This window comes from Onychostoma macrolepis, chromosome 16, assembly GCF_012432095.1.
Source record: "Onychostoma macrolepis isolate SWU-2019 chromosome 16, ASM1243209v1, whole genome shotgun sequence".
Lineage (NCBI taxonomy): Eukaryota > Metazoa > Chordata > Actinopteri > Cypriniformes > Cyprinidae > Onychostoma > Onychostoma macrolepis.
The window spans coordinates 3,514,797-3,541,292 of record NC_081170.1 but is presented as its reverse complement, the minus strand read 5'-3'; the positions used below and the strand labels follow the sequence as shown (position 1 = coordinate 3,541,292).

Here is a 26,496-nt window from a genome sequence, read left to right as displayed (position 1 = left end):
ACTTAGGAATAGTTCACCCCCCACATTTTTTGGGGAAAATTTCATGAAAATGTACTCACCCTCAGTCCATTCAAGTTGTAGATGAGTTTGTTTCTTGATTAGAACAGATTTGGGGAAATGTAGCATTCTATCACTTGCTCAGCAATGGATGCTCTGCAGTGAATGGGTGCCGTCAGAGTGAGAGTCCAAACAGCTGATAAAAACATCACAATAATCCACACCACTCCAGTCCATCAGTTAATGTCTTGTGAAGCCAAAAGCTGCGTGCTTGTTAGAAACAAAGACGTTTTAACTTTAAATTGTTGCTTCTGCCCAAAATATGAGTCTATAATCCATAATAATGCTTTCTGTAGTGAAAAAGTCCATCTCCTGTTTTCCTCTCACATCAAAATCCACACACATATTTGTTTAGAGCTGTTTTGGCTTGTAAACGGTGTTGATTCAAATGAGATGACTTTTTCACTGGAGAAAGCCATTTATGGATTATAGACTCATATTTTAGCCAGAAGCAATGGTTTGAAGTAAAAACATCTTAATGATGGATTTGTTTCTTACAAACAAGCAGCTTTTGGCTTCACAAAATGTTAACTGATGGACTGGAGTGGTGTGGATTATTGTGATGTTTTTATCAGCTGTTTGGACTCTCATTCTGACGGCACCCATTCACTGCAGAGCATCCATTGCTGAGCAAGTGACGGAATTCTACACTTCCCCAAATCTGATAATGAAACAAACTCATCTACATCTTGGATTAAAATTTTTGGGTGAACTGTTCCTTCAAACCTCCATTTCTAATGTGATGAATGAATTGCAAATGCAATATCAACCACCATTTTTAATGCTAATAGATTGCGTGTACAGAAAATTGCGTGCACGGCCTATATACTGCATACTGCAGAAACCATACTAGCTGCACACGCATGCACAGACCAAACTGAAGCACTTGTCTTTAAAAAGAATGATTAATAATGAAAATAATGAAAGATGATTAAGCAATTACTCTGATTTAAATCAGTCCATGCCCTTGTGCGCTACCAAGTCGAGAAAACTTAATTTAGCAATGTCATTGCTGGTCACTTCAGCGGATAATGCCAAGCAGCTTTATGCAATTTGTGTACGATACCATGACGCGCATGACAATGCAGCCCACGCTTCTTTTCATTACTCTGTGCAATTTGGAGCGCCTCCGCCGTGGCTCCGTCTCAAATTAAAAAAGCCCAGTGCTTGGCCATTGCATGCCGCATGTCTCCTTTTGTCTTCCTCTCTGTCCAATCATACTTGGCAAGCCGTCGCTTCACTGGCTTCGCATTGCACGTTAAACACCAAGACCTTCCGGGCGCTTCTTAACTCTTGACTGCACTTGTGTCTCGTATATTAAACCTCGAAGGCAGGACGACCCAATATTGGCCAGCAGATATTAAGGACAGGGATTATGAGCAGGACTGGAAGACGGTGCCACGCTGGCATTTGGCAGCGTTGACGTGGCTAGCGACGGAGCCACGCCGAGAGAGCGCAGATAGCACGCTAATCTCTGTTTGCAGAGGAAATTGGAGCGTATTTTGCACACCCTGAATAGATAAGAACAAGAATGGCGTTTGAAAACTAAAAAGGAATTTGACGTTGTCGGTGCCACCTGCAAACAGCCCGAATCAAATTCACATTTCCTCTGATGTCCCGGTTTGTTCGTATCCCAGTGTGTAGTTTAATTCGTGCATATGAAAACACACGTGTATGTGTTTGTACACAAGTGACAGTGCTCATGCACGAGTGTGTGTGTGTGTGTGTGTGTTTGTTCCCATTGCAGTGGCGGTTCCTTCATTTCACGCTCTGCCGCTTCCATGCGAATCCTCTTCCCCGGGCTCATTATCGGGTCTGTTCGACGAGTGCATGGCCAGGCGGCACGCGGGGCAGGGCCCAATCATTATTCAAGCCCGCTGACGGTCAGTGCTGACGGCTCCATGCTGTCGTTTTGCGGTCTTATTATTCTCTCCTTGCAAATAACTAAGCAAAACCACGAAAAACAAATCCTGCCTGACCAGGATCAATGAGGTACTCAGTACCCGGTGTCGTGCCGCCCGGGGGACTCGGGGATGGAGTGGACCTTCTGTTGCTGGAATAACTGCTGTATGCTCACTGTCTCTCCTCTCTCATTTTCTTTGGCAGGGCCCACCGGTGCTCAGGCGGCTGAGTTCGGACACTTGCCCGACAACATTACCGTGCTGGAAGGAGAAAGCGTCGTTTTGAGGTGATTTCACAGCGCACCTGCATCCTTCTGTCGTGTGATTTAAAAACACTCTTTTACTTTCTTGGAAGGAGTCTGTTGATCTTCTGCTTAGGGAGGGGGGTGGTATGACCGAAAACTCACAAAATTAACTAATAAAACATGTAATTGTGAGAGAAAATGTGAAATAAGAAATAAAAAGTCACATTGTGAAGTGGCAATTATGAGATATAGAGACACATTGTGAGATATTAAGTCAGAATTATGAGAAATAAAGTGGCAATTGTGAGAAATTAAGTCACAATTATGAGAAATAGAGTGGAAATTGTGAGATATGAAGACGTGAGAAATTAAGACACAACTATGAGACATAAAGTGGCAATTGTGAGATGTTAATACACATTGTGAGATATTTAGTCACAATTATGAGAAACAAAGTTTCAATTATAATATATAGACACATTGTGGTAAATTACGCCATATAGTCATAATGATAAAGTGGTGTTTGTGAGATACTGTCAAGACACATTGTTAAATATTAAGCCATATTGTGACAAATTAAGTCACAATTATGAGAAATAAAGTGTTAAATATAAAGACATAAAGACACATTACGAGAAACAAAGTTGAAAAATATATAAAAAATAAAATAAAAATACTAAAAGAGTATGTAAATAATATTAAATTTATACTGCCAAGCTTTTGCTTGTGCCTAACAATTACCTGTTTATACTGCATTCTTCCTTCGTTTGGGACATGTACCTTTATTTTCACAATATTCTGTGTTTTTCCATCGCTGTCACATTTAAATAATGTAAGGCAGTCCTGCTACTGATATCAATATAAATATATATACACGGTCAGATCGCCCAGCCCCTCTGCTCTTATCATGCTCACTCGCTGGAGGGTACATTTTGAACATTTTAATTTCACTCTCTCTAGTTTTGTTGTTAGTCAGTTTCCAGGCAGAAATGACTTGGTTTCAGTCTATCAGCCAGCAATTGAACTCCTGAACCTGCTGTCAGGGGTTCATATTCTCAAAAGCATCATATTATTATTCCACAGAACTGCACCGGGAATGGGAATTGATGTGATATCACAGTTTGATATGCTGAAAGTCAAAGCTGACATGAATGTGAGTGATATTTAAGCCTTAAATGTGTCACGACTTCTCCATTTAAAGAGCAGAGCAGAACAGTGACATCTAGAGGTCAACGGTGGTTAATGCATATCGCTCGACCGATGGCCTTACAGTATGTGGTCTGATTCAATAGCATGTGAAGTTGTCAATTATTATATGGCAATGTTTGTTCTTCAATCTTTTTATTTATTTTGGTGTCTTCAGTGTTGCTGCTTCTTGAACAAAACGGTGGCGATACTTGATGCAAATAATTGACCAAGCTCTGAGCCAGCAGGCAAAAGATAAGATTATGAGCAGTGACCCGAATGTGTTGAGACAGACTTCAACTAACTCGGGAGTGTTTTTAATTTCAAACACTGTCAGTCATTCGTATCGCTGCCAGTTTTTGCAACGCTCCTTTTGGAACTCAATATATAGAGAAGCTTTTAGACTTCTCAGGATGAAAATACGTCAGTGCAAGCCTCACTGTCCTGATTGATAAACAAATCAGGTGATTTGGTGCAAATGGTGCTCATGATGTTCTCATAGACTCCCAGTGAAGCACAGCATCCAGTCGGGACCCAGAGTGACATGTTTTGAGCCTCTTGTCCAGTGAACATTGATCTTTGCACCACTGAAATCAATGTATTTGTAGACCCCGCTGAAGTCTGCAAATAGACATATTTATTTGAGAGAGAACAAGTTACCTCTATGCATTGCACATGTTGGCAATAGATACACCGTTGGCTAGAATTTTTTAGTATCTAAGTGTAATATAATTTGAAAACATAACAACTAACGTTTTAGGAAACATCAGGCAATCAAGCATTTTTTATGATAGACCTTTAGTAATTATAAGTAAAATGTGGCAACCATGCATTTTTAATCATTTAATAGCCAGTGGCTAATGGCAGACATTTGTTAGTTGTCGTTATTATTTTGTTATTTGAGAGACTTACTCGTGTGATATTTTAAACTTTTTTTCATTATTGAAATGTACCTAAAATTATATCTAACCCTCTATCACATGCGTTAAGAAAAAAATGGTTTTAAAAATGTTTGATTCAGTTTTCATGTTTAAGAAAAGTTATATTGGGGAATTTTAAATGTAAAGTAAATACCGAAAAATAATATGAATAAATGAATAATTTGAATAAGCAGTGTGATAGTGCTGTGATTTTTTTTTTTCACTCAATTATTGAAATATACCTAGAATATTTAACGCTTTGTTGCATGCATTATGAAAACGATAGTTTAAAAAAAAAAGATTCTGTTTTCATGCTGAAGAAAAGTTATAAATGGGATTTGGGAGGACTTTTAGATGTAAAGTAAATACAGAAAAATAATTCATATGAAAATAGGACCATCTGTTCCATGCATTATGAAAAAAAAAAGTTTTAGTTAAGTAAATACTGAAAACAATTCGTATGGGTAAATGAATCATTTTACAGTAATAAGCAGTGCTATAGTGCTGTGTTATATGTTAATAAAAATAATTCACTTTTTCACTGAATTATTGAAATTAACCTTGAATGATATAATGTAATAAAATAAATCACTTTCCATGCATAAGAAAAGTTATATTTAGGAATTGGGAATAAAGTAAATACCTTAAGAAATGAATATAAATAAATGGATGATTTGAAAAAAATATATTATTTTAAATAAATAAAATAAAATAATAATAAACAAAAACATATGATAACTGCAATATTCTCTATAGCGGCTGCATCTGCATCACTCCCACACAATGTTGCTTCAAGGCAACAAATGTATTTCAGCAATTCTTCCTGACAAATAATTTATATGACTCTAAATGTTTTAAAATGGGGTTTACTCATCAGCAAATGTGAATCATATTTTGGATGAAGGAGGAAATCTTTTGTGATGGCAGATCTCCAGAGAAAAACTGCATCCTCCGCATGGCGCACAGTGCCAGAAAAAGATTTGAAGACGTCTGCCAGGACATAGTGACAAAGAAAATGCTTTTTATTGGTTTATTCAAAGCCGTCCCTTCAATTATTAACCATTTTATTGCCATCTTATGTGCTTGAAAACTGAATTAAACATTTGAGGCGACGTACAGTAGAGGATTCATGTGTGTATATTGATTATTTGTGCATTGATAAACATCGCACCACTTTTTTAGATGGCAATTTGGGCTTTTCTGGTCGAGTCACTGAATGTTTGTGGCACTGTGTCCTTTGAAAGCAATCACCACTGGTCTGATTAGTCAGCTTAATGAGCTAGTTAATGACCCAGACCTTATGAGCGAGTTGTAACGATTACCAAAGAAACATTGACACAGAAAGTTTCATGCACAGAGAGTAATAGCCCATGGAAGTTAGTCTATAGATGCAATATTTTATTTAAAACAAATGAAAACAAGGCTTTGAGTGATAGAAATGTAATTTGTGAACATTAACAGACGTCTACCCCTTTACAAGCCTTAACCTTTAAGCTCATCTCTGATTAAAGTACTTCTCTTAAAATGTTAGTGGTTCCAAAATATGCTTTGTTTTCTGTATGCAAAAATATAATTTTTTCATTTTGTGGTGAAATGTGGCCAACTTTTTTGTCATTAAAATAAGTCATAAAAATGAAAAAAAAAAAAATAATGTGTTATGTTTGTGTGAATTTATTTATTTATGCAAAATATTTATTGTTTTTGTATATTCTAAATATTTATGCAAAATATCATTTCTTAGTTTTTTCTTTTGATTGTGGTGAAATGTGACCAGCATTTTATTTTGTGATAAAAACAAAAAAGTCATAAAATGTAACAAAAAAGCATTTGATTTATTTATGCAACATTTTATTTATGCAAAATATTTGTTTCTTATATATTTTAATTGTTTATTCAAAATATAATTTCTTCTTATTTTTTTATATATTCTTCTTATTTATTTATATTATTTCTTTTGATTTTGTGGTGAAATGTGATCAGCGTTTTATTTTGGTGTCATTGTTAAAAAGCTTTGTTATATATATATATATATATATATATATATATATATATATATATATATATATATATATATATATATATATATATATATATATTATTTATTTATATATTTATCCAAAATATAATTTTTTTTTTTTTTATGATTTTGTGGTGAAATGTGACCAGATTTTCATGAGATTTGCCCACATACATCACTTATTTGTATTTGGACATGCTGCATGTAAATTATGTCTGGCATTTAACAAACATTTTTTGATAAATTATTTTAAAAACAAAGTGTGTTCTGGTTGTATACTGCACGTTTTGACCTTGTGAGAGCGAGTTGTAACGATTATTACGAAAGAAACATTCACACAGAAAGCCTCTGGAAGTTAATCTGTAGACGTATTTTATTTAAAACAGTTGAAAACAAGGCTTTGAGTGATAGAAATGGGGAGGGGGGATGTCATTTGTGAACATTAACACATGTCTGCCCCTCACAACCTTGTTTTTATTCACGTCAAGTTGAATAAATGCTCTCAAACGAGTCAATTGTATCTGCCACAAACTTGTTCTTTTCAATCTCCTCTCTTTCTTAGATGCAAGATAGACGAGGAGGTCACTCACAAGGCGTGGTTGAACCGCTCCAACATCTTATTTACGGGCACAGATAAGTGGTCCCTGGACTCCCGCGTCTCCCTGGTGAACAACAACAACAGCGACTTCTCCATTAAGATTGAGCAAGTGATGGTGGCAGACGAGGGACCCTACACATGCAGCTTCCAGGCCAGAAACCAGCCCCGTACGGCCCACGTCTACCTCATCGTTCAGGGTATGTTCATCTGCTTGCCAATTAAACCTAACTAATGAACACAAAAATTAATTGCAATAATAAAGAAAACATGCAAATACAATAGTGGCTACAGCCCCTAAAAATATGAATGGTTTCTAAAACAGGTTTCCTCCCATTTCAGTTGTCCAGAAAAATAAGTAATTGGCAGAAATGTTAAATTTTGTGATCAGAATTTCAATAGAAGCCTGTAGAAATAGAAAGAAAAAGTTGCCAGTAGCCAATGTTGCCAACTTTCAATCTTACAGTTCTGGCGTATTTAGTTTACCCACAATGTGACTTTATATCTCACAAAAAAACATCTTTATATCTTGAAATGTGAATTTAAATCTCACAATATGACATTATATCTTAAAATTGTGACAAAGTCAGAATTGTGAGATATACTGTATATGAACTACTATTTAAAAGTTTGGCATCAGTAAGATTTTTTTTAATGTTTTCTGCTCACCAAGGCTGCATTTATTTAATCAAAATACTGTAAAAATGTGAGATTTTATTACAATTTAAAATAAATGTTTTCAATTTGAATATATTGTAAAATGTAATATATTCCTGTGATGCAAAGCTGAATTTTCAGCATCATTACTCCAGTCTTCAGTGTCGCATGATCCTTCAAAATAATTCTAATATGCTGATTTCACATTTTTTTCTGGAAACCGTGATTTCTGTATTTTTTTCAGGATTATTTGAAGAACGGAAACATAATTTGAAATAGAAATTTTCTGTAACATTCTAAATGTCTTTACTGCCACTTTTGATCAATGTAATGCATACTTGCTGAATAAAAATATTAATTTGATAGCGTAAATTCACAACCATATAAACTATAACCGTATAAAGATATAAACTCAAAATTGCAAGAAATAAAGTCCAAATTCAGATAATATATAAAGTCACAATTACTGTTTTTATTTTTTTATGCAAATATCATCTCTAATTTTTATTTTGAATTTGTGGTGAGATGTGACCAGGTTTTCATGAGATTTGTCCATACATCGCTTAATTTTGTCTGGACATGATGCATTATGTAAATTTGTGCATCTGTATATGGCATTTTCCAAGTTTTTTTTTTTTTTGATCAAACAATATTCTTTTAAAAACAATATGTGTTCTGGTTGTATACTGCACAATGTTTTGACCAATGTGGTACCAAAGCATAAAAATGCAATGCAGTCTCGTTTAATGCATAAAAAGTGCATACTGTACACAGTACTTCATACTGCAGAAACAGTAGGAGTAGCATGCAGTTAACAGCTCTGATAATTACATTCACAACAGGGTGATAATTGTCAACATGTGCCATGATGTTCTCCTTTCTGCCATGGAACTCATACGAAACAATTGCACAAATGAACATTTCCTCGAATGCCGGGACCAAAGAAACAAGAGGGGCTGACACAGATGTGATCAGGATCCGAGGGGTGGTTATGCTCAGTAATCTTCCAGAAGGCCTTTAGTTGAGCTGCTGCGCAGGGCGGGACACGGGCCGTGCCGACTGTCACGTCAACAGCAACATGAGTAAGAGGTCCTGCGATCCAGCCTGACGTGATTTATTGGCAGAAGACCGATCCGCTGATGGATTGCCCGCATCCCCCTCTTTACTCCAACCCCGCCGGCTGAAAGTTGTCAATTGTTATGTATATGGCGCCGTGCATGGTGCATTCTGCTGTTGCACAAGATTGAAAATATCAAAGCGAAGAAGAACGAAAAGGAGGGGAAGCGTTTTCAAAATGCATCTCGAGTACGTTGTTGGCCAACCAGCAGGCCAGAACCATCTCGCCAAACACAGGCTTTTATCTGCCGCACGGAGCTTTGCAGACAGATGACCATATTTGCTCGATACCATTGTGCCCTCAATTTTAGTCTTAGTGCGATATGAGCGAAAATAATTACACCCCCCAGTCACTTCTCCAACAGCAATGGATCTGCTTTGGTTCCAATCTTAAGTTTATCGTCGGAAGTATTTCGCCCTGTTAGAAAGCTGAAAAATGGACTGCTTGAGAATGCCTCGCAGGCCAAATTTGTGGCCATCTTCATTAAAGCTCTGATCATAGGCCATTTAAATTCAAGGACCGGCTCATTATCCGGCCGGCATTATGCATTGCCCTCTGCTTTGGGAATTTAGGCCAAAACAGCTGATTGGAATCATTTATAACCCCTGAAACAAACAACCCGTCTCCAGCAAATTTATTCGGCTAAACTATGGTTGATTTTTGACATCAGTTAAGACGTAATATATTCGCTCTGTTATTATTAAGCATAATTAAAACGTCTGTTTTGCAGTGCCGGCCAGGATAGTGAACATCTCGCAGGATAAATCCGTGAATGAAGGTGAAGATGTGAATCTTTTTTGCCTGGCGGTGGGCAGACCGGAGCCGACCGTCACCTGGAAGGACTTCAAATGTGAGTATTAGTTCTGTCATTTTTCTTTGTCATACTGTAAATGAAGATCAAGTTAAACTCATTGCATTGTGGGACACTGTTTACACAGCTTAGTGTGTTCTGAACTTTTATTTTGGTGCAAATATGTGAAATATGTATCTCAGTGATCCTAAAATATGCTTTGTTTTCTTTATGCAAAATATTTGTTTTTGTATATATTTTATTTATACAAAATGTAAATTAAGTAATTTTTTTGCCTTTTGATTTTGTAGTGAAATGTGACCAAATGTGAAATTTATTTTATTTTACTTTATTTTTAGATTTTTTTTTTTTTGGATGAAATGTGACCAGGTTTTCATAATATTATCTTTTTTTCTTTTTTTTCAAAATATATGTTTTTTTATATTATTATTATTTTTACCTTTTAATTATGTGGTGAAAAAAAGTTTTCACGAGATTTGGCCACATCACTTTGTTTTCATTCGCTTTGTTCAAATTTATGCTTTTTTTTACGTGACCAGGTTTTCATGAGATTTTCCCACATACGTTACTTGATTGAGTTTTGACATGCATGTATATGTATGCCATTTTCCAAATGCTTTTAATATAACAAGTTCTTTTAAAACAAAGTATGTTGACCAATGTTGTACAGGTATCTCATGTATAAAATGTGCATACTGTACACAGTATACTGGAGAAACAGTAGGAGTAGCATGCAATTATGAACATAGTCTTGGTGATTTACAGCTCAGATTTCATTATAAATAATTACAGCCACAACCAGGGTGATAATTGTCAACATGTGCCATCATCATCATCTTTGTCACCATTATCGTTCATGCCGCAATATTAATAATCACGGTTATCATTAACATAACTATTTATAACTTTCATTATCGTTGATATTAGCTGCATTCATTTCGAGTGGTCGTGATGAAACGCGTAACAGGAGAGGGCATTTTTAATTAATCTTTTCACGATATGATTACAGGACGGTGGGGATCATCATTTACTGTCATTTATTTTTCAATTGATCCTTAGTCCTTTGAAATCAACTCAAGAGTCCCTCTGCCTGGAAACGGACCAGCGTCACATGAATAGATCCTTCTGAGCTCAGATACTAAACCTCTAGCGTGTCCATGTAGTGTACACTCACTATATCTGTGTGTTTATTGTGCACATTCAAGTGATCCGGTCACAAATGGTCAGCCGAGCACATCGTCTTTTACGCCTGGTATTCACATGCATCTCAAATCCGTCCAGTAGCCGCTTACAATTATCAAAGGAAGGGTCTTTGATTTCATGAAAGCTTACTATTGATGTTGAGAACATGCAATGCATTTGCCATACCAAAAATGACAGTGCATTTGGGATACACATTTTATCAGGAGGTGCATTTCTTGGGAATCAAACCTATGACCTTGGCACTGTTAACATCATGAGCTACAGGAACGCAAAAGTAAAAGCATAATTCACAATTAAGAACATTTTTCCTGTAATTTCTCATTATTGTAATGCCAAAAATATACCATAATGTAAAAAAAAGTGATTTGTTTAAACTTATTTAAATATATACACAATGGTTTATCTGTTAATTTATTCTGAAAAAAAAAAATTATATTTTGAATATTTTTATATTATATTTTTACTGTGTATGTGTATGTATACAATATATGTTTGACTGCTTTGAGGCAGTTGTTATGAATAATCCGAAAGATTGGTGTGTTTCCATCAAGTTCAAAATAAAATAGAAAAAATATAATAAAATAGAAATGTAAAAAAGTATCAGTATTTTACATATTTATATATTGTTACATTTATTGTTGTTGAATTTAATATATATGGAAATATGCATACTTTTCATAAAAATGAAAAAAAAAGGAAAGCAAAAAAATAAATTAGATTTTACTTGTTTATTTAATTAAAATATATATTTTTTTACATTTTATTTATGCAAAATTCACAAATAATTCATAGATTTTTTGGGGGGGGGGGGTGAAATGTGACCAGGTTTTCATGAAATTTTCCCACGTAATTGTGTTTGGACATGCTGCATAAAAAAAAAATGTTACTTGTAATTTTTTGCATGTATATGTATATGCCTATTCCAAATTTTGTCAATCGAATGGTATTCTTTTAAAAGCAAAGTTTAAAAATAATTTTTAGGCACAGTGATTATGTGTCACATGAGTGGATGGGGATGCAATGTTGTCTGAGAGATGTAAGCATTTAAACTTACAATGAAACGTGAAGGCAGTCTTGGAAACATGTACTGGAAATTTAACATACTGGACTTTTTTTTAGTTAACACTGATCATATCATTTGAGATGGATGTTAATACCAGGTGTGAACAAGGTCAAGGTGATCTAGTTATATTTCTTTGCTATGAAACGTGTAGAATGCGTCAACCGAAGGGATTTTGCTGCTTTGAGTCTTTAGTTTTAATTATGAATAATCCGATCTATTGGTTTGTGTCCATTAAATACAAACTAAAAAGAGATTTTAAAAATCTTAAAGTATAAATGTAAAATATAAATAAATAAATAGTGTGTCATATTGCATATATTAATTATTTTTTCCATTGAAATCTCAGCAAAAATAACCACACTGTGACATATACCATTATCATGATATAAAATTTCTCCTACTCTGCATATAATTGTAGTCGTAGCTTGTCTGCAGATCTTTCGGTCTGCGCTTTTCCCCACTCAGCACTTCCTCTGCACCTCATAACCCACCGGCACGGCAGAAATAAAGAGAGGGGCGTAAAGCGAGACAGAAAGAGCCACATTGTTATTCAGCGCGAGTCACTGCGGTGGAGCTATTGGTAGCCAGCAGCCGGGCGAGAAATTGGGCGTGTAGATTCGGCCAAAGAAACACAAAGCCATCTGGACCTGTACATCACACTGTAGGGAAGCAGACAGGGTGCGATGACATCACAATCACACACCTGACGTGCCATTGACAGGTGACACGCCCACTCCGTCAATGCTGCTGAGCAACTGGCTTACGGCTCACACGCACGTCCATGTGGATTGAAACCGGCATTAATCATGTGTTCGACGGGTCAGTTTCATTCATTAGACCGACCACCCACACACATTCTGTCCAGTACATGTTAACTAGCAGATCCAGGCTGCGACGTGCGCATTTAGATGAATAATATATCAAATAAAAAGACACATAGATGCTCATGTTAGTGACAGACATGGACAGAGACAGCTGGTTACAATGTCATGCAAGGTGACAGCAGAAGATCATTTGACTTGTGAAGCTTTTTTCTAAGCCTCACAACCGACTTATTCGCATCTCATAGAATGTAGATATAATCCTAACAGGATGAAGGTTGATTCCTGTGAACACATTTGTGCAGCATAAACCCTCTCTAATGTGATTTCTGAAATATAGCTGCATTATGAGACTCACATTTGAATGGAGAATGCCTTTTAACCCTATAAAGCCTGCTGTAGATTTGATATGCAAATTTATAAGGCCTCTAAATGATCAACGTGATAAAACATTGCTGAAAAACCTTATTGGCGATATTGAGTGACAGCTGAATTGTATGTTATTTCATGTAAATGGTCTGCTTTACTGTTATAAAGATCTTTGTTGCTGGGGGTTTTTGGTGTGTAAATATGAGCATCTGCAACAAAGTGCATATTTTTGCTCAGTTTGGGCCTCTGAATAAAGGATTTTTTTGTTTTTGTTTTTGTTTTTGTAACTATATTCCCAGTAAATCATAACCATAAAGCCATATATATATATATATATATAACAAAAATGCAATAGATCTTATTCAGACATATATAGACAGACAGACAGACAGATAGATAGATAGATAGATAGATAGATAGATAGATAGATAGATAGATAGATAGATAGATAGATAGATAGATAGATAGATAGATAGATAGATAGATAGATAGATAGATAGATAGATAGATACGTGACCCCATGACCCTGTTTTTTTGTTTGTTTTTTTTAAATCTAGAGCTAGTAGGCATCCCTGTTTGATTTGATTCCATCCAGGCATTCTAAGTGTGTCTAAAGCTGATTTTGTCACTGAAATTTTCCAGCTGCAGCGGAGCACAAATGCGTCTGGCCACATGGGAATGCGCTTGTCACAACTGTGAGAAATAAATACAAATAGCGTCTACTTAGTAAGCATCTCAGCTCGAAGCGTGCGAGATGTACCAGTCTCTTTACCTGTAAACCCTCTTTGTCAGGATAAGATGATTTTTCCCCCCCAGCGGGTTGAGACGGGTGCTCAGATGGCCTGACGAAGATGTCACGGGGGAACGATATTTATTACGCTAATGGAATGAGTGAATAACATTGCTGTAAACCCTAGCGTGTGCTCGGTCGGTGGCGTCGGCAGCAGCAAATAATCCTCTCCAGTTCAGTAGCTGTGCTAATAATCCTCCGGAATAATCTTCAATTAGAAAAGGTGCCGAATTTGAGGAATAAACTCCCGGCGGTTGTGAATTAAAAGGTGTGCGGTTGCCTTTGTGTTTTCCGTCTCTCCATTGGCTGAAGCCAGAGAGATACTACTGAGAAGTGGATTATTCTGGTTGACACTGAGTTTTTTGTGTGCCTAACTGTTCTGACTGTTAGAGATGAAAATGGTTGCACAAGAAAGCTAGCATGAATCTATAGAAGCCCATTTCCAATACAGAATAAAACATACAAAAGTTAATTCCAACCTTCTCACAATTCTGTCATAAAGAATTATGGGATATAAAATCACAGTTCTAAAAAGAAAAGTCAGAATTGCGAGTTATGCTAGAATTGCGAGATATAAACTTGGAATTGTGAGAAATAAAGTCAGAATTGTGAGATGTAAACTTGCAATTTTGACTTTTCTCGTAATTGCGAGTTTATATCCCACGGTTCTGACTTTTCCTGCAATTGTATATTTTGCAATTCTGACTTCTTTTCTCACAATCGAGTTTGTCTCATAATTCTAAAAATGTTCTCGCAATTGCGAGTTTATATCCCGTAATTCTGAATCTAGCAATTCTGACTTTTTTTCTTGCAGTTGAGAGTTTAATGCAATTTATAAACTCAACTGTGAGTTATAAAGTCCAAATCTGAAGAAAAAAGTCAGATTTTTTTATTGCGCAATTGTATGTTATAAAGTCAAAATTGTGAGATGCAAATTCGCTATTCTAAGAAAATGTAAATATTGCGTGTTTATATCAGAATTGTGAGATGTAAACATAACTGTGAGAAAAAAGTCAGAATTGTGAGACATAAACTCGTAATTGCAATAAAAAAGAAAATGTTTTTGAGATAAATAGTTGCAGTTACATTTTTTATTCTGTGGCAGAAACAATCTTCCATATGTAACTGTTTTTGCTGTCATTGTTATACTGATAACAGCCACTTTCATCACACAGAGGCAAATCCACCCTTGTCCTTGTTACTACAGATTTGTGTTGTTGTCTGTTTCGTCTCGCTAAAGGGAAAGAAGTGCCTTAGAGGTGCGAGACAGTCTTTTTGTAGTTCACAATGGCCGGTAAATAAAGCTCACTGACGCATTCCCCAACACACGTTCTGTGATGTTTATCTGAGAGCGACGCAGACTTGAGTTTCTTATCAAAGCCTTTCAGTTTGTTCCGTGGACCGTTTGTCACTCGCCTCCGCTCTTGTTAAATAAATAAATTTTATTCTGTTGAAATTAATTTTAATCAAGGTGAAGTATGTGGTTTCTGCTCCACTGGAAGCACCAAACAGAACTGCAAACACAACTAGGAAAGGAAAGCTCATCGTATGAATTTGAGTTTGAAGTCTGAAGGTTATATAAGTGTAGTTTGAGGAGAGATGTGGAGTGTGAAGGTTATATAAGGCCTGTGCCGTTTAACAGCAGCCTTTATATAGGCTCTACATTGTTATGTGATTGCTGTAGTTTTGTGTGCTTATTTTGAAGGGTTGCTTTGGTGCACATTTGCTAATGTAGTCTGTGTGATTTCTGGCAGTTGCAAAGAAAACGCAAATAGATTGACCGAAAGACAATCTTCTGGTTAATGTAATTAAGACATCACTAGGTGATCGCTAAGGTGTTGTAAATAGTTGCTAGGTGGTTGCTAAGGTGTTTGATTGGTTGCTAGAATGTTGCTAGGGCAATGCTTAGAAAGAGAAGGCATATGCAGTAGATAGACAAAGACTCTCTTCTGTTCAATGTGATTGCTAAGTACTTGCTAGGTGGTTGCTAAGGTGTTCTTAGTAGTTGCTAGGTGGTTACTAAGTGATGTTCCTCATTTGTAAGTCTCTTTGTGACTTACTTTTATTCAAAATGATTTTTATTGTTCACTGTGACTGTTGTGATGTTCTGAGTGTTTTCTAGGATGTGGCTAGGTTCTAAATTGTTGCTAAAGTGTTTTGATTGGTTGCTAGGGCAATGCTTAGAAAGAGAATGCAGATAGACAAAAGCAATCTTTTCTTCAGCATGATTGCTTGGTGGTTGCTAAGGTGCTCTAAATAGTTGCAAGGTGGTTGCTAAGATGTTCTAAGTGGTTACTAATTTATGTTCATCATTCATAAATCACTTTGACTTATTCATAGGGATTTTGATCACTATTGAGTGGTTACTAGGTTCTGAGTTGTTGCTAGGGAGTTGCTAGGCATTTGCTAAGAAGTTCTAACTGGTACTATATGTAAGCTGTAGCTAAGGTGTTTTAAATAGCTGCTAAAATTTTGCTAGAGAGTTGCTAGGTAGTTACTAAGAAGTTCTAACTGGTATGTAAGCTGCTGCTAAGGTGTTTTAAATAGTTGCTAAAATTATGTTGCTAGGGAGTTGCTAGGTGGTTACTAAAATGTTCTAAGTGGTTTCAAGGCTGCTGCTAAGGTGTTTCGAGTGGTTGCTTGGATGTTGCTAGATTCTAAATTGTTGCTAGGGAGTTGCTTGGCAGTTGCATGGCAGTTGTTATAGTTTTAACTGGTTATAGGCTGTTGCTAAGATGTTTTGAGTGGTTGCTAGGTTTTGAGTTGTCGCTAGGCAGTTGCTAAGATGTTCTAATTGTTTGTAGGCTGTTGCTAAGGTGTTTTGAGTAGTTGCTAAGATGTTGTTGTTAAGAAGTTGCTAGGTGGTTGCTAAGGTGTTTCTAAGTGGTTGCAAGGCTGTTGCTAAGGTGTTTTTAGCGGTTGTTTGAATGTTGTTAGGTTCTAAATTGTTGCAAGGGAGTTGCTTGGCATTTGTTAAAGTTCTAACTGGTTTATAGGCTATTGCTAAGGTGTTTTAAGTGGTTACTGGGTTCTGAGTTGTTACTGGGGAGTTGCTAAGAAGTTCTAACTGGTATGTAAGCTGTTACTAAGGTGTTTTAAATAGTTGCTAAAAGTTGCTAAGGTGTTCTAAGTGGTTTCAAGGCTTTTGCTAAGGTATTTCGAGTGGTTGCTTGGAGGTTGCTAGGTTCTAAATTGTTGCTAGGAAGTTGCTAGGCAGTTGTTAAAGTTCTAACTGGTTTATAGGCTGTTGCTAAGGTGTTTTGAGTAGTTGCTAAGATGTTGTTGCTAGGAAGTTGCTAGATGGTTGCTAAGGTGTTCTAAGTAGTTGCCAGGCTGTTGCTAATGTGTTTTGAGTGGTTATTAAGCAGTTGCTAGGGCATTGCTTAGAAGTAAAGCATATACTGTAGATAGAAAGTGTAAAAGTGTTTACTAAATAATGTGAATAAAAGTAAATAAATATAAAGGTTTATATTAAATATAAATGTTTGGTCATCTATTGCAAAGGTTTTTGAGTGGTTTCTAGGATGTCGCTTCCAAGAAATTCCATAGTTGCTATCCAGTTGCTAAGCAGTTTTCTAAGAAGATCTAAATGGTTGCTAGGCAGATTTAATATACTGTATATATAGTAGGCAAGTTGATATTCTGATCATATTTTACAAATTCCAAACCACATCAATCTTAATAACTACTATTAGTTTTGTATTTAATCATGGTTTCTGATGGTTTCTCACCTAATTCTTCACCTTAATTCTTAATTCTTTTGCAGTTAACGTGTCTTTTCTTCTCCACCAGTTTTTTCTGACCACGCTGACCCAATGAGCATTTTGCCATCTAATGGTCATGCCTTAACTTTGCAAATTCTAGTATTGCATTAGTATTGCATCCTTCTCATGAGCATTTAATGATTTTTGACTTTCAGTCTGAGTTCAGTCTCTTTTTTGTCTCAATTTATCTGTAAAAGGAAACCTGCTTTATAATTATGCACACCTGAATATAAGTTTATATGAGAATATATGAGTTTTTCACTTTCAGACTTCATGGATAATTATATGTCACTTTTAAAAGATTAAATACAAAATGAATAGTAGTTATTAAGATTGATGTGGTTTGGAATTGTTAAAATGGAATGCTTGGAAAAAATATATATATGATCAGAATATCAACTTGCCTATGTATATAAAGAGATTAGAGTTCCATTCAGTGCCACTAGTGGTTCAGAAATGACACACTTCACCTTGAACACTGTTGAAATAAACTCAGGATGAAGTAGTTAAATGGTTTAGTCATGTTAGAGGAGGTGGTGTAGTGGTTAAAGATCACCGAATTCCCGTGCCACCATTGCGCTCCAGGGCAAGACATTCAACAGCCGGTTACTCCAGCAGGACCGTCCCTTGTGGTGCACTGACCAAAAGTCGGTTTGGATAAAGAGCGTCCGCTACATGATAAATAAGGAGAGTCATTCCCGTGGTTCCTGCTGCCGTGTCCTCGGGCCTTTTTTTGTTTAACATGACAGTCTGGAACAATGCTGCTGCTTCTGGAACACCTACCAACCCAATTACACTCACGTATGACATTGTGCGCCACGGCGCCGGTATTCAATCACCCTCTCGTCTTTTGTCTTCACAGACGGTCTCTTGAGCGAAGGCGAGTTTCTGGAAATCACAGAAATCAAGCGGCATCAAGCGGAGGAATTTGAATGCATCACCAACAACGGTGTGGCGCCGCCAGACACGCACCGTGTCAAGGTCACCGTCAACTGTAAGTCGAGCCACTCTGCTCCTGTCAGCAACTCACAACAACATCCTAATGAGATCGTTGGGAGCGTTTCAGAACACTCTGTGATTGAGTAATGGAAATATAAATTGGATTGCGATCAGCCGCATATAGAATTAAACTCTTTATCTTTTCATCGTGTCCTCTCCACTCCACAGGGTTTACAGAACATAATTGTACTTCATTATTATACTTAAGTATCATTTCAGAGAATGTACCCTGTTCTTGAATACTGTAGAAACTTAATTACATTTCCAAAATCATTCTTGTATTTCTTTACAGTTTCATGTAGACCTTCAAATATGTAAGTACATACAGTATACTACCATTCAAAACTTTGGGGTCAGTAAGATGTTTTTTTTTTTTTCAACAAGGACACATTAAATTAATCAAAAGTGACGTGAAAGTTATAATGTTTCAAAAGATTTCTATTATAAATACATTATGTTCTTTTGAACTTTCTATTCAAGAAAAGGTGATTTTGTCTTCTTCACAAAAATATTAAGCATATTAGAATGATTTCTGAAGGATCATCGGATGCTCAAGACTGAAAATTCAGTTTTGCGTCAGGAATAAATTCCATTTTTAAATACATCGAAATATAAAACACTTTTTTTAAATGTAATAATAATAATATTTCACAATTTTACTAGAGTTTGTCATCAAATTAATGGAACTTTTGTATACTTACTGACCTCAAACGTTTGAACTGTAGTATTTGTTGCTTTCTGGTAAAATATCTAAACATCATTAAAACAAGATAAATTAACATGAGAAAAAAAAAAAAAGATATTAAGGCAATATGTCTTGAATTGATTTTACTTTTTTTGACGCCATTGACTAATAATGTTTTCTTATTTTATATGACTTATGCTTAATACTAGCATAATGAGATCAATATAATAATAGAATAATTTAACTATTTATTACTACACTGTGAAAAATCTAAAGTTTAGAAAACTTAAAAGTTTAAGGCAACCAGCTTCAGGAGATTTTTGAGTTTTCTCAACTTTTTGTTGTATAAACTGAAAACAACAAGTTGAGAGAACTCAAAAATCTGCGATTTCTCAACTTTAAATTTTTTATAGTGTATTGACTATATTCTAGTGTTAAACAACTATAAAATCAGCATCTGTTGATAAAATCAGACTAATAATAATAATAATAGTAATAATATTGCATAGCTTTTTAGGACTCCCGTACTTTACAAAGTTTTTGCATCACGGTTTAATGACAAAATCTCCTCTGCGTTTTTTGTTTGTTTGTTTTTTGTTTCATCGTGCAATTAATTAAGAAAAGCTTTTTAATTCAATACATCTTCCAGGTGTGAAATGACGACGTTGAGATCACATTTTTTTCTCAGTTTTGAATGAATTATTGCTTTAATTGTACGCCAAGTGCTAATACTTTAACTTCAGTACACCGTCTGTTTTTTTCTTCAGATCCACCAGTAATCACAGACGTTAAGAACATGCCCGCCCAGCTGGGAAAAACTGCAATCTTACGCTGTGAAGCTATGGCGGTGCCCACCGCGTCCTTTGAATGGTACCGGGATGACCGAAGGTAAGCAAGCATTAACAAAGCGAGCGAAACAGACGCTGTGAACCATGGGAAGCAGCACAAAGCGAGTTTACTCTAACATGTGATCTGTCATATTATTTCTTTCTCAGGCCGGTAGAGAGCGATAACACGCTGAAGATTAAAAACGAGAAAACACGTTCCCTGCTGCTCTTCACCAACGTCACAGAAAAACACTTTGGCAACTACACCTGTTTCGCCTCCAACCGTCTCGGGGCTTCCAATGCCAGCATGTTACTCTTCAGTGAGTACCTTATTCCACTCCAACTCTGCAGCGCTCGCTTTTGTGCTCTCGAAACATTCGTAAATCTACAAAGGCATAAAGTCAAGGATAAATAAACACCCTGCGGGAAGTGACTTTCCACTGTACAAAATAAGTGAACGTGCAATTCCCGCTCCCTGAGGCTAGTTTTCACGTCGAGCTTCACCGTAGACGGATAATAGCAGTGTGTCCGTTGATGGTACTTGAAAGCAAATGGTCTAGTACTGTATGCTCAGCAAAGTGCATCGTTTTCAACCTTTTTAATAATGCATAACTTGAACAAACTTCAATTGCAGCGTGAAGCCTTTGAAAGAGTTTGTGACTTTTGACACACGTAGACAATGTGTGCACGACTGCTGCCTTGCTGGGAAAATTCACATGCGTAAGTTCAGAAGTTTCTGAATTTATTTTAATTGTGAATGAGTGACATAATTTCATACTTCTTTTTCTCTTTTTGGCTTCTTCATAAAGCCAGGAAGCTTGTTTACCACCAATGCATCAGAAACAAAAAGCAAAGTTGTGCATTAGGGGTGAAATTCATGTCTTTTATTACCATCCCAGCTAACAAAGATGTGTTCTGAGAATGTTTTGTTAATGTTCCCAATAAGTTATGAAAAGATTATTTTTGAATGTTCTCTAAACATTCAAAATGTCCCGTTTTTAAAATGGTTTAAAAAGGAAATGTTCCATTTTATCATTTTGCAAACATTATGGTAACGTTACTTTTAAATGTTCTCTGTATGTTCTGAAAAAAGTAGCAAGTAATATTGTTTCAAATACGTTCCAAGAACATTTTCCTGATGTTCCCATTAAGTTTTGAAAATGTTTTTCTAAACCATTTCAGAGAACATTCAAAAATAATCTTTGTTCTTGGTTATGCAAGAATATTATGGGAATGTTCAATTTTATCATTTTGAAAACGTTACGGAAACGTTACTTTTGAATATTCTCTGAAAGTTCTGAAACAAGTAGTAAACATTTAAAATATGTTCTAAGAACGTTTTCCTAATGTACGTTAAGTTATGAAAATGTTTTTAAAGAGAGCATTAAAAAAATAACCTTTTTTCTTGGTTATGTGAACATTAGAGAAAACATTAAAGGGAATTTTCCATTTTATCATTTTGCAGTCATTATGGAAATGTATCTATTGAATGTTCTCTAAATGTTCTGAAACATGTAGTAAGTAATAACATTAAAAACAAAAAATGTCTAAGAACACTTTGCTAATGTTCCCATTAATTTATGAAAATGTTTTTAAACCATTTCAGAGAGTGTTCAAAAATAACCTTTTTAAACCATTTAAAAAACTGGATCTTTTGAATGTTTAAAAGTAACGTTCCCATAACGTTTGCAGAATTATAAGATGAATGTTCCCTTAATGTTTTCTCTAATGTTCACATTCTTGGTTATGCGAATGTTAGAGAAAACGTTAAGGAAACGTTACTTTTGAACGCTCTCTGAACATTCTGAAACAAGTAGCGAGTCGCAACATTGAAAAAAACGTTCAGCTGTGACAATGTAAAAATTACATTTTTGTTATTAAAACCCAGAAAACTTTGAATGAACGTTCTATTAATGTTACAAGAAGAATATTTGTTCATAACTTCTAGAGAACATTCGCCAAAGTTGAGAGAATGTTCCCTGTTAGCTGGGAAATGCCTATTCCTCAGTACACAAAATGTATAATGAAGCAAACATTCACAATTTAAAATGAATCAAGATCGGACTTACACTGCTTGAAGGCTGCGTGAGAGTTTGTTAAAGTTTGTTGCGCACAAAGTGTTTATTAACTGAATTAAAGCTATTGTCCACTACAGAACATCAGTGTCGAGTAATAGAGGATTCCTATAAAACACGTTCTGTTGTGGAAAATGCACTTTGAGCATTTACTGAAAGCTTCCATTATCTGACTGTAAAATGTCTGAAAATGTCTCATAGCTCTGCTTTATTGAAGAAAAAGCTCAGGGAGTTTTTAAAAATCCAGGGCTGAATGAAACAACAAGGACACGATAACAAATCACATCAGCACTACAGATTTTCTTGTGCTTGAGCTTTTTCACTGTTGTTTTCTAAATAATATATATTACTATATATTTTTTTTATAGACAGAGGGACTATTTGTTTAATGCACTAACGCTAGCGGCATTTATCGAGCAGCTTGCTTTAGTGATAAAGCAGGAATCTCATGAAAACATTTCACCCTAAGATCCAATGAAAGAAATAAGAAACTATATTGTGCATAGAAAATGAAGCCTGCTAAGATTTTTGTCCTGTATATGCATTATGTTCATGACAGTTAAGCATGTTTTCCCCCCAAAGTTCTCATTACTGTAATGCTTTTCTTTTGAATTTTCTTTATAACTCCCATTATTCTCAATGGTGATTCTCATTACTCTAGTACAAAGACTCTTCTGTTTAAATGAGCATAAATTTTAGACAGTACCACGATGTAACACCTAAATATCATTATTATTATCATTATGACTTCATGTTACAGTAATGGTAGCATTATGATATTGGCAATTTGTGTGTTAATGTGCACTTCTTGTAATAAAATGTATGTCATAATGCAAAAAAAAAAAAAAAAAAAAATTATTTCTTTCGATCTTGGGGGTGAAATATGCATGACTTCATCATATTCTTGACTGGTTTTGTACAATTCACCCCAAGTGTTTTTAGTATCATATTGAAATAATATTATAGTTTTGTATTACATTATTAATATATTGTATTAATATTATTTTTATATTTTGAAGCATTTTTATTTTTATATTTTTTGTTTTCATTTTAATTAATAGTTTAAAGTTTTAAATTTAAAATGTGCGTTTTTGTCAGTTTTATACTGTGTTTGTGTTTATTACATTTTATTTATTTTAGCACATCAAGTTTAAAATGAGAAATGTGAAACTAGCTGTGAAACTATATTTTATTTTAGTTCATTTTTATTTTATTTTAAGATTTTGATATGATGTTATTATATTTTGAAGCCGTTTTTATTTTTATATTTTTCATTTCCATTTTAAAGTTCAGAGTTTTAAATGTGTCAGTTTATAGCTATTCACCCAAAAATAAATGTCTCCATAATGTTGAAAATCAAACTATTTAAACCAGCCCAAGGTGGTATTGTGTTTTTGTTGGAAGTTTTATCTAGTTTTCCAGGCAGACCTGATGAAAACTATCAATTACAAGACCAGCAAACCACATTGGTCTGGTTTAAGTGGTTTTGCGCAGCAGGAGATGATGTTTTTAATGACTTGTTCCGGGTGATTTCAGGAAAAGCGAGCGGTTGTAGAGAAAGAGGAAGGTTTTCTGCAGGCAACAGGAAACTGCTGCTAGTTAGCAAATGAACGAATGAAACAACTGGTTGTGAATATTTCATTAATTTAAGCCTCTTTCTCTGCTGAGGCTAATTTACCACAGCCGTTTACTCGTTTTGTGTAGCAGTTAGATCCTGATTGCTCCTACATACTAAACGATGAATGTTTTCAAACTGCACTGTATATCTATAGCCAAATTAACCACACACAGCACAAACAACCAATTAGCGTGGCGAGTATGTCAGTTCTGCTGCTGCAATCATTGCAAAAAGGATCAGCATTAGTATTTCACGTAGTGCTGTTTGATTTCCATACAGATATTTTGTTGTACTTATGCCTCATTACTTTCTTAAATCTGCTTTATGAGGTCCTTAAATTTGCTCAGCCATAATCACTGTGCTCTATTCGTACGCAAGTGTAATATATGTACATTTTAATAAATTATATTTATTTTCATATTATTTTAGAATGAGATTTGTATGCACAGAAATAACAATACATAGCAAAATTTATTTTTATTATTACTTCACTTATATTATGTTTTTCCTGTATTGATTTGTGAGAAATGGCACATTAAAATATTTATAAACAATTATTTATAATTATATGTTTAAATGATTTATAAACACATATTTCTGAATACTTTTTAGAAGTATTAATTTATTTATCTTATATTTGTTTATTTAAAATAAATATTTAAATATATTAAATATTTATGATTGATAAACAAATCTTTTTGGCAAATGGCGCATATAGACTTAAATATTTTTAAATATTTATGAATAATTTTTGAAATATTTTTTTATTTATTGAAATATCATATATTATATTTCCGTATGGGTAATAAAAAATGAAGAAATTTTTTTTACATTTGTTTCCAATTGAACAAATCTCCCAGAAACATAATTCATCATTTTACATGCAAGTTCAACTAGTCAGCCAGCAAGTTGCTTAATTGCTATATTAAAATATTTAAGTGCAGATTTCTATTCTGTTGATGCATTTCCTACTGAAAAAAACCTTTGACATCCACCTTTAAGCCTTTAAACTTCCGAATTTCTAGTCTCTGGTGATAAATTATGTTTCAGTTCCTCTTGAGAACAGGCAGCTTCACTCGATTTGAGGTTCACGCTCTTCCTGACCCTAAGCGTAACCTTTGAAGGTGCTGTTAAGCAGAAAAACAAGAGCAGCAGCACAAAGTCAAATGCTGTACGTAACAACATAACTTCAGAGTCTGACCGCGTTCTGGGCCGCTCTAAGTGAGCGGGCGGCAGAGCTCGGTGGAAAAGTTTCTGCTGGAACGCTCAGTGCAAAGATCTTAGCAAGCAAAACCCAGAGAGGAGGAGGAACAGGTCACGGAAAAGCCGGGATTTATGGGAAGGAGCCAAACATTGAGCGAGAGCATATAGAGCTGCAAAACTCAGAGAGAGTTTGTGCTTATGCAAGGCTTTCATCTTACGTTTGTTCCAGTTTTCACACCGTGCACAGATGCTTCTTATTTTGCCATAAATCAATGAACAAAACTCTCAAACCTCCACTGTTCTTTCAAAACTAGGGCTGTGTGATAGAGCCCTATAGTGAGAAAAAATATATACACAGTGGGGAAAAAAAATTATTTGATCCCTTGCTGATTTTGTACGTTTGCCCACTGACAAAGAAATGATCAGTCTATAATTTTAATGGTAGGTTTATTTTAACAGTGAGAGACTGAATAACAACAAAAAAAATCCAGAAAAACGCATTTCAAAAAAGTTATAAATTGATTTGCATTTTAATGAGTCAAATAAGTATTTGGTCCCCTATCAGTCAGGAAGATTTCTGGCTCCCAGGTGTCTTTTATACAGGTAAGGAGCTGAGAGTAGGAGCACTCTCTTAAAGACAATATAGAAGACAACCTGTCAACAGAAGCAATCAATCAATCAGATTCCAAACTCTCCATCATGGCCAAGACCAAAGAGCTGTCCAAGGATGTCAGGGACAAGATTGTAGACCTACACTTAATCTCTAGCGATTATCGCCGATTTGATTGCACAGATACTATTTCAACTAAACTGAGCTAGACAATGACATCTCTGAATTCAATAATGAAATGCCTTTAACTGAAAATTGAGTGTTTAAGCTTATCATTATACATTACTGACACTCTATCCTCCAATTTGATACTGTTAAGTGCTTTGACACAATCTGTATTGTTAAAAGTGCTATATAAATAAAGGTGACTTGACTTGACAAGGCTGGAATGAGCCAAGCAGCTTGATGAGAAGGTGACAACAGTTAGTGTGATTATTCGCAAATGGAAGAAACACAAAATAACTGTCAATCTCCCTCGGTCTGGGGCTCCATGCAAGATCTCACCTCGTGGAGTTTCAATGATCACGAGAACGGTGAGGAATCAGCCCAGAACTACACGGGAGGATCTTGTCAATGAGCTCAAGGCAGCTGGGACCATAGTCACCAAGAAAACAATTGGTAACACACTACGCCGTGAAGGACTGAAATCCTGCAGCGCCCGCAAGGTCCCCCTGCTCAAGAAAGCACATGTACAGCCCGTCTGAAGTTTGCCAATGATTCAGAGGAGAACTGGGTGAAAGTGTTGTGGTCAGATGAGACCAAAATCCAGCTCTTTGGCATCAACTCAACTCGCAGTGTTTGGAGGAGGAGGAATGCTGCCTATGACCTCAAGAACACCATCCCCACCGTCACACATGGAGGTGGAAACATTATGCTCTGGGGGTGTTTTTCTGCTGAGGGGACGGGACAACTGAACCGCATCAAAGGGACGATGGATGGGGCCATGTACCGTCAGGGCCAGGGC

The 26,496-nt window shown here is 35.5% G+C and overlaps 1 protein-coding gene across 5 annotated transcripts in view; it reads left to right on the top strand.

The window, feature by feature from the left end:
- The window catches only part of iglon5 (IgLON family member 5), a 181,382-nt gene that overhangs the window by 147,059 nt on the left and 7,827 nt on the right, over nt 1–26,496 (top strand). For 3 of the 5 annotated variants that reach the window (XM_058746761.1, XM_058746763.1, XM_058746762.1), the window contains 6 exons: nt 2,164–2,245; nt 6,888–7,120; nt 9,425–9,544; nt 18,378–18,509; nt 19,967–20,087; nt 20,195–20,346. In XM_058746761.1, coding sequence (XP_058602744.1) covers nt 2,164–2,245; nt 6,888–7,120; nt 9,425–9,544; nt 18,378–18,509; nt 19,967–20,087; nt 20,195–20,346 — 840 coding nt within the window. Of the gene's footprint in view, nt 1–1,130; nt 1,941–2,163; nt 2,246–6,887; nt 7,121–9,424; nt 9,545–18,377; nt 18,510–19,966; nt 20,088–20,194; nt 20,347–26,496 lie in introns of those variants that run through there. The other 2 variants (XM_058746760.1, XM_058746759.1) reach the window with 2 other exon arrangements.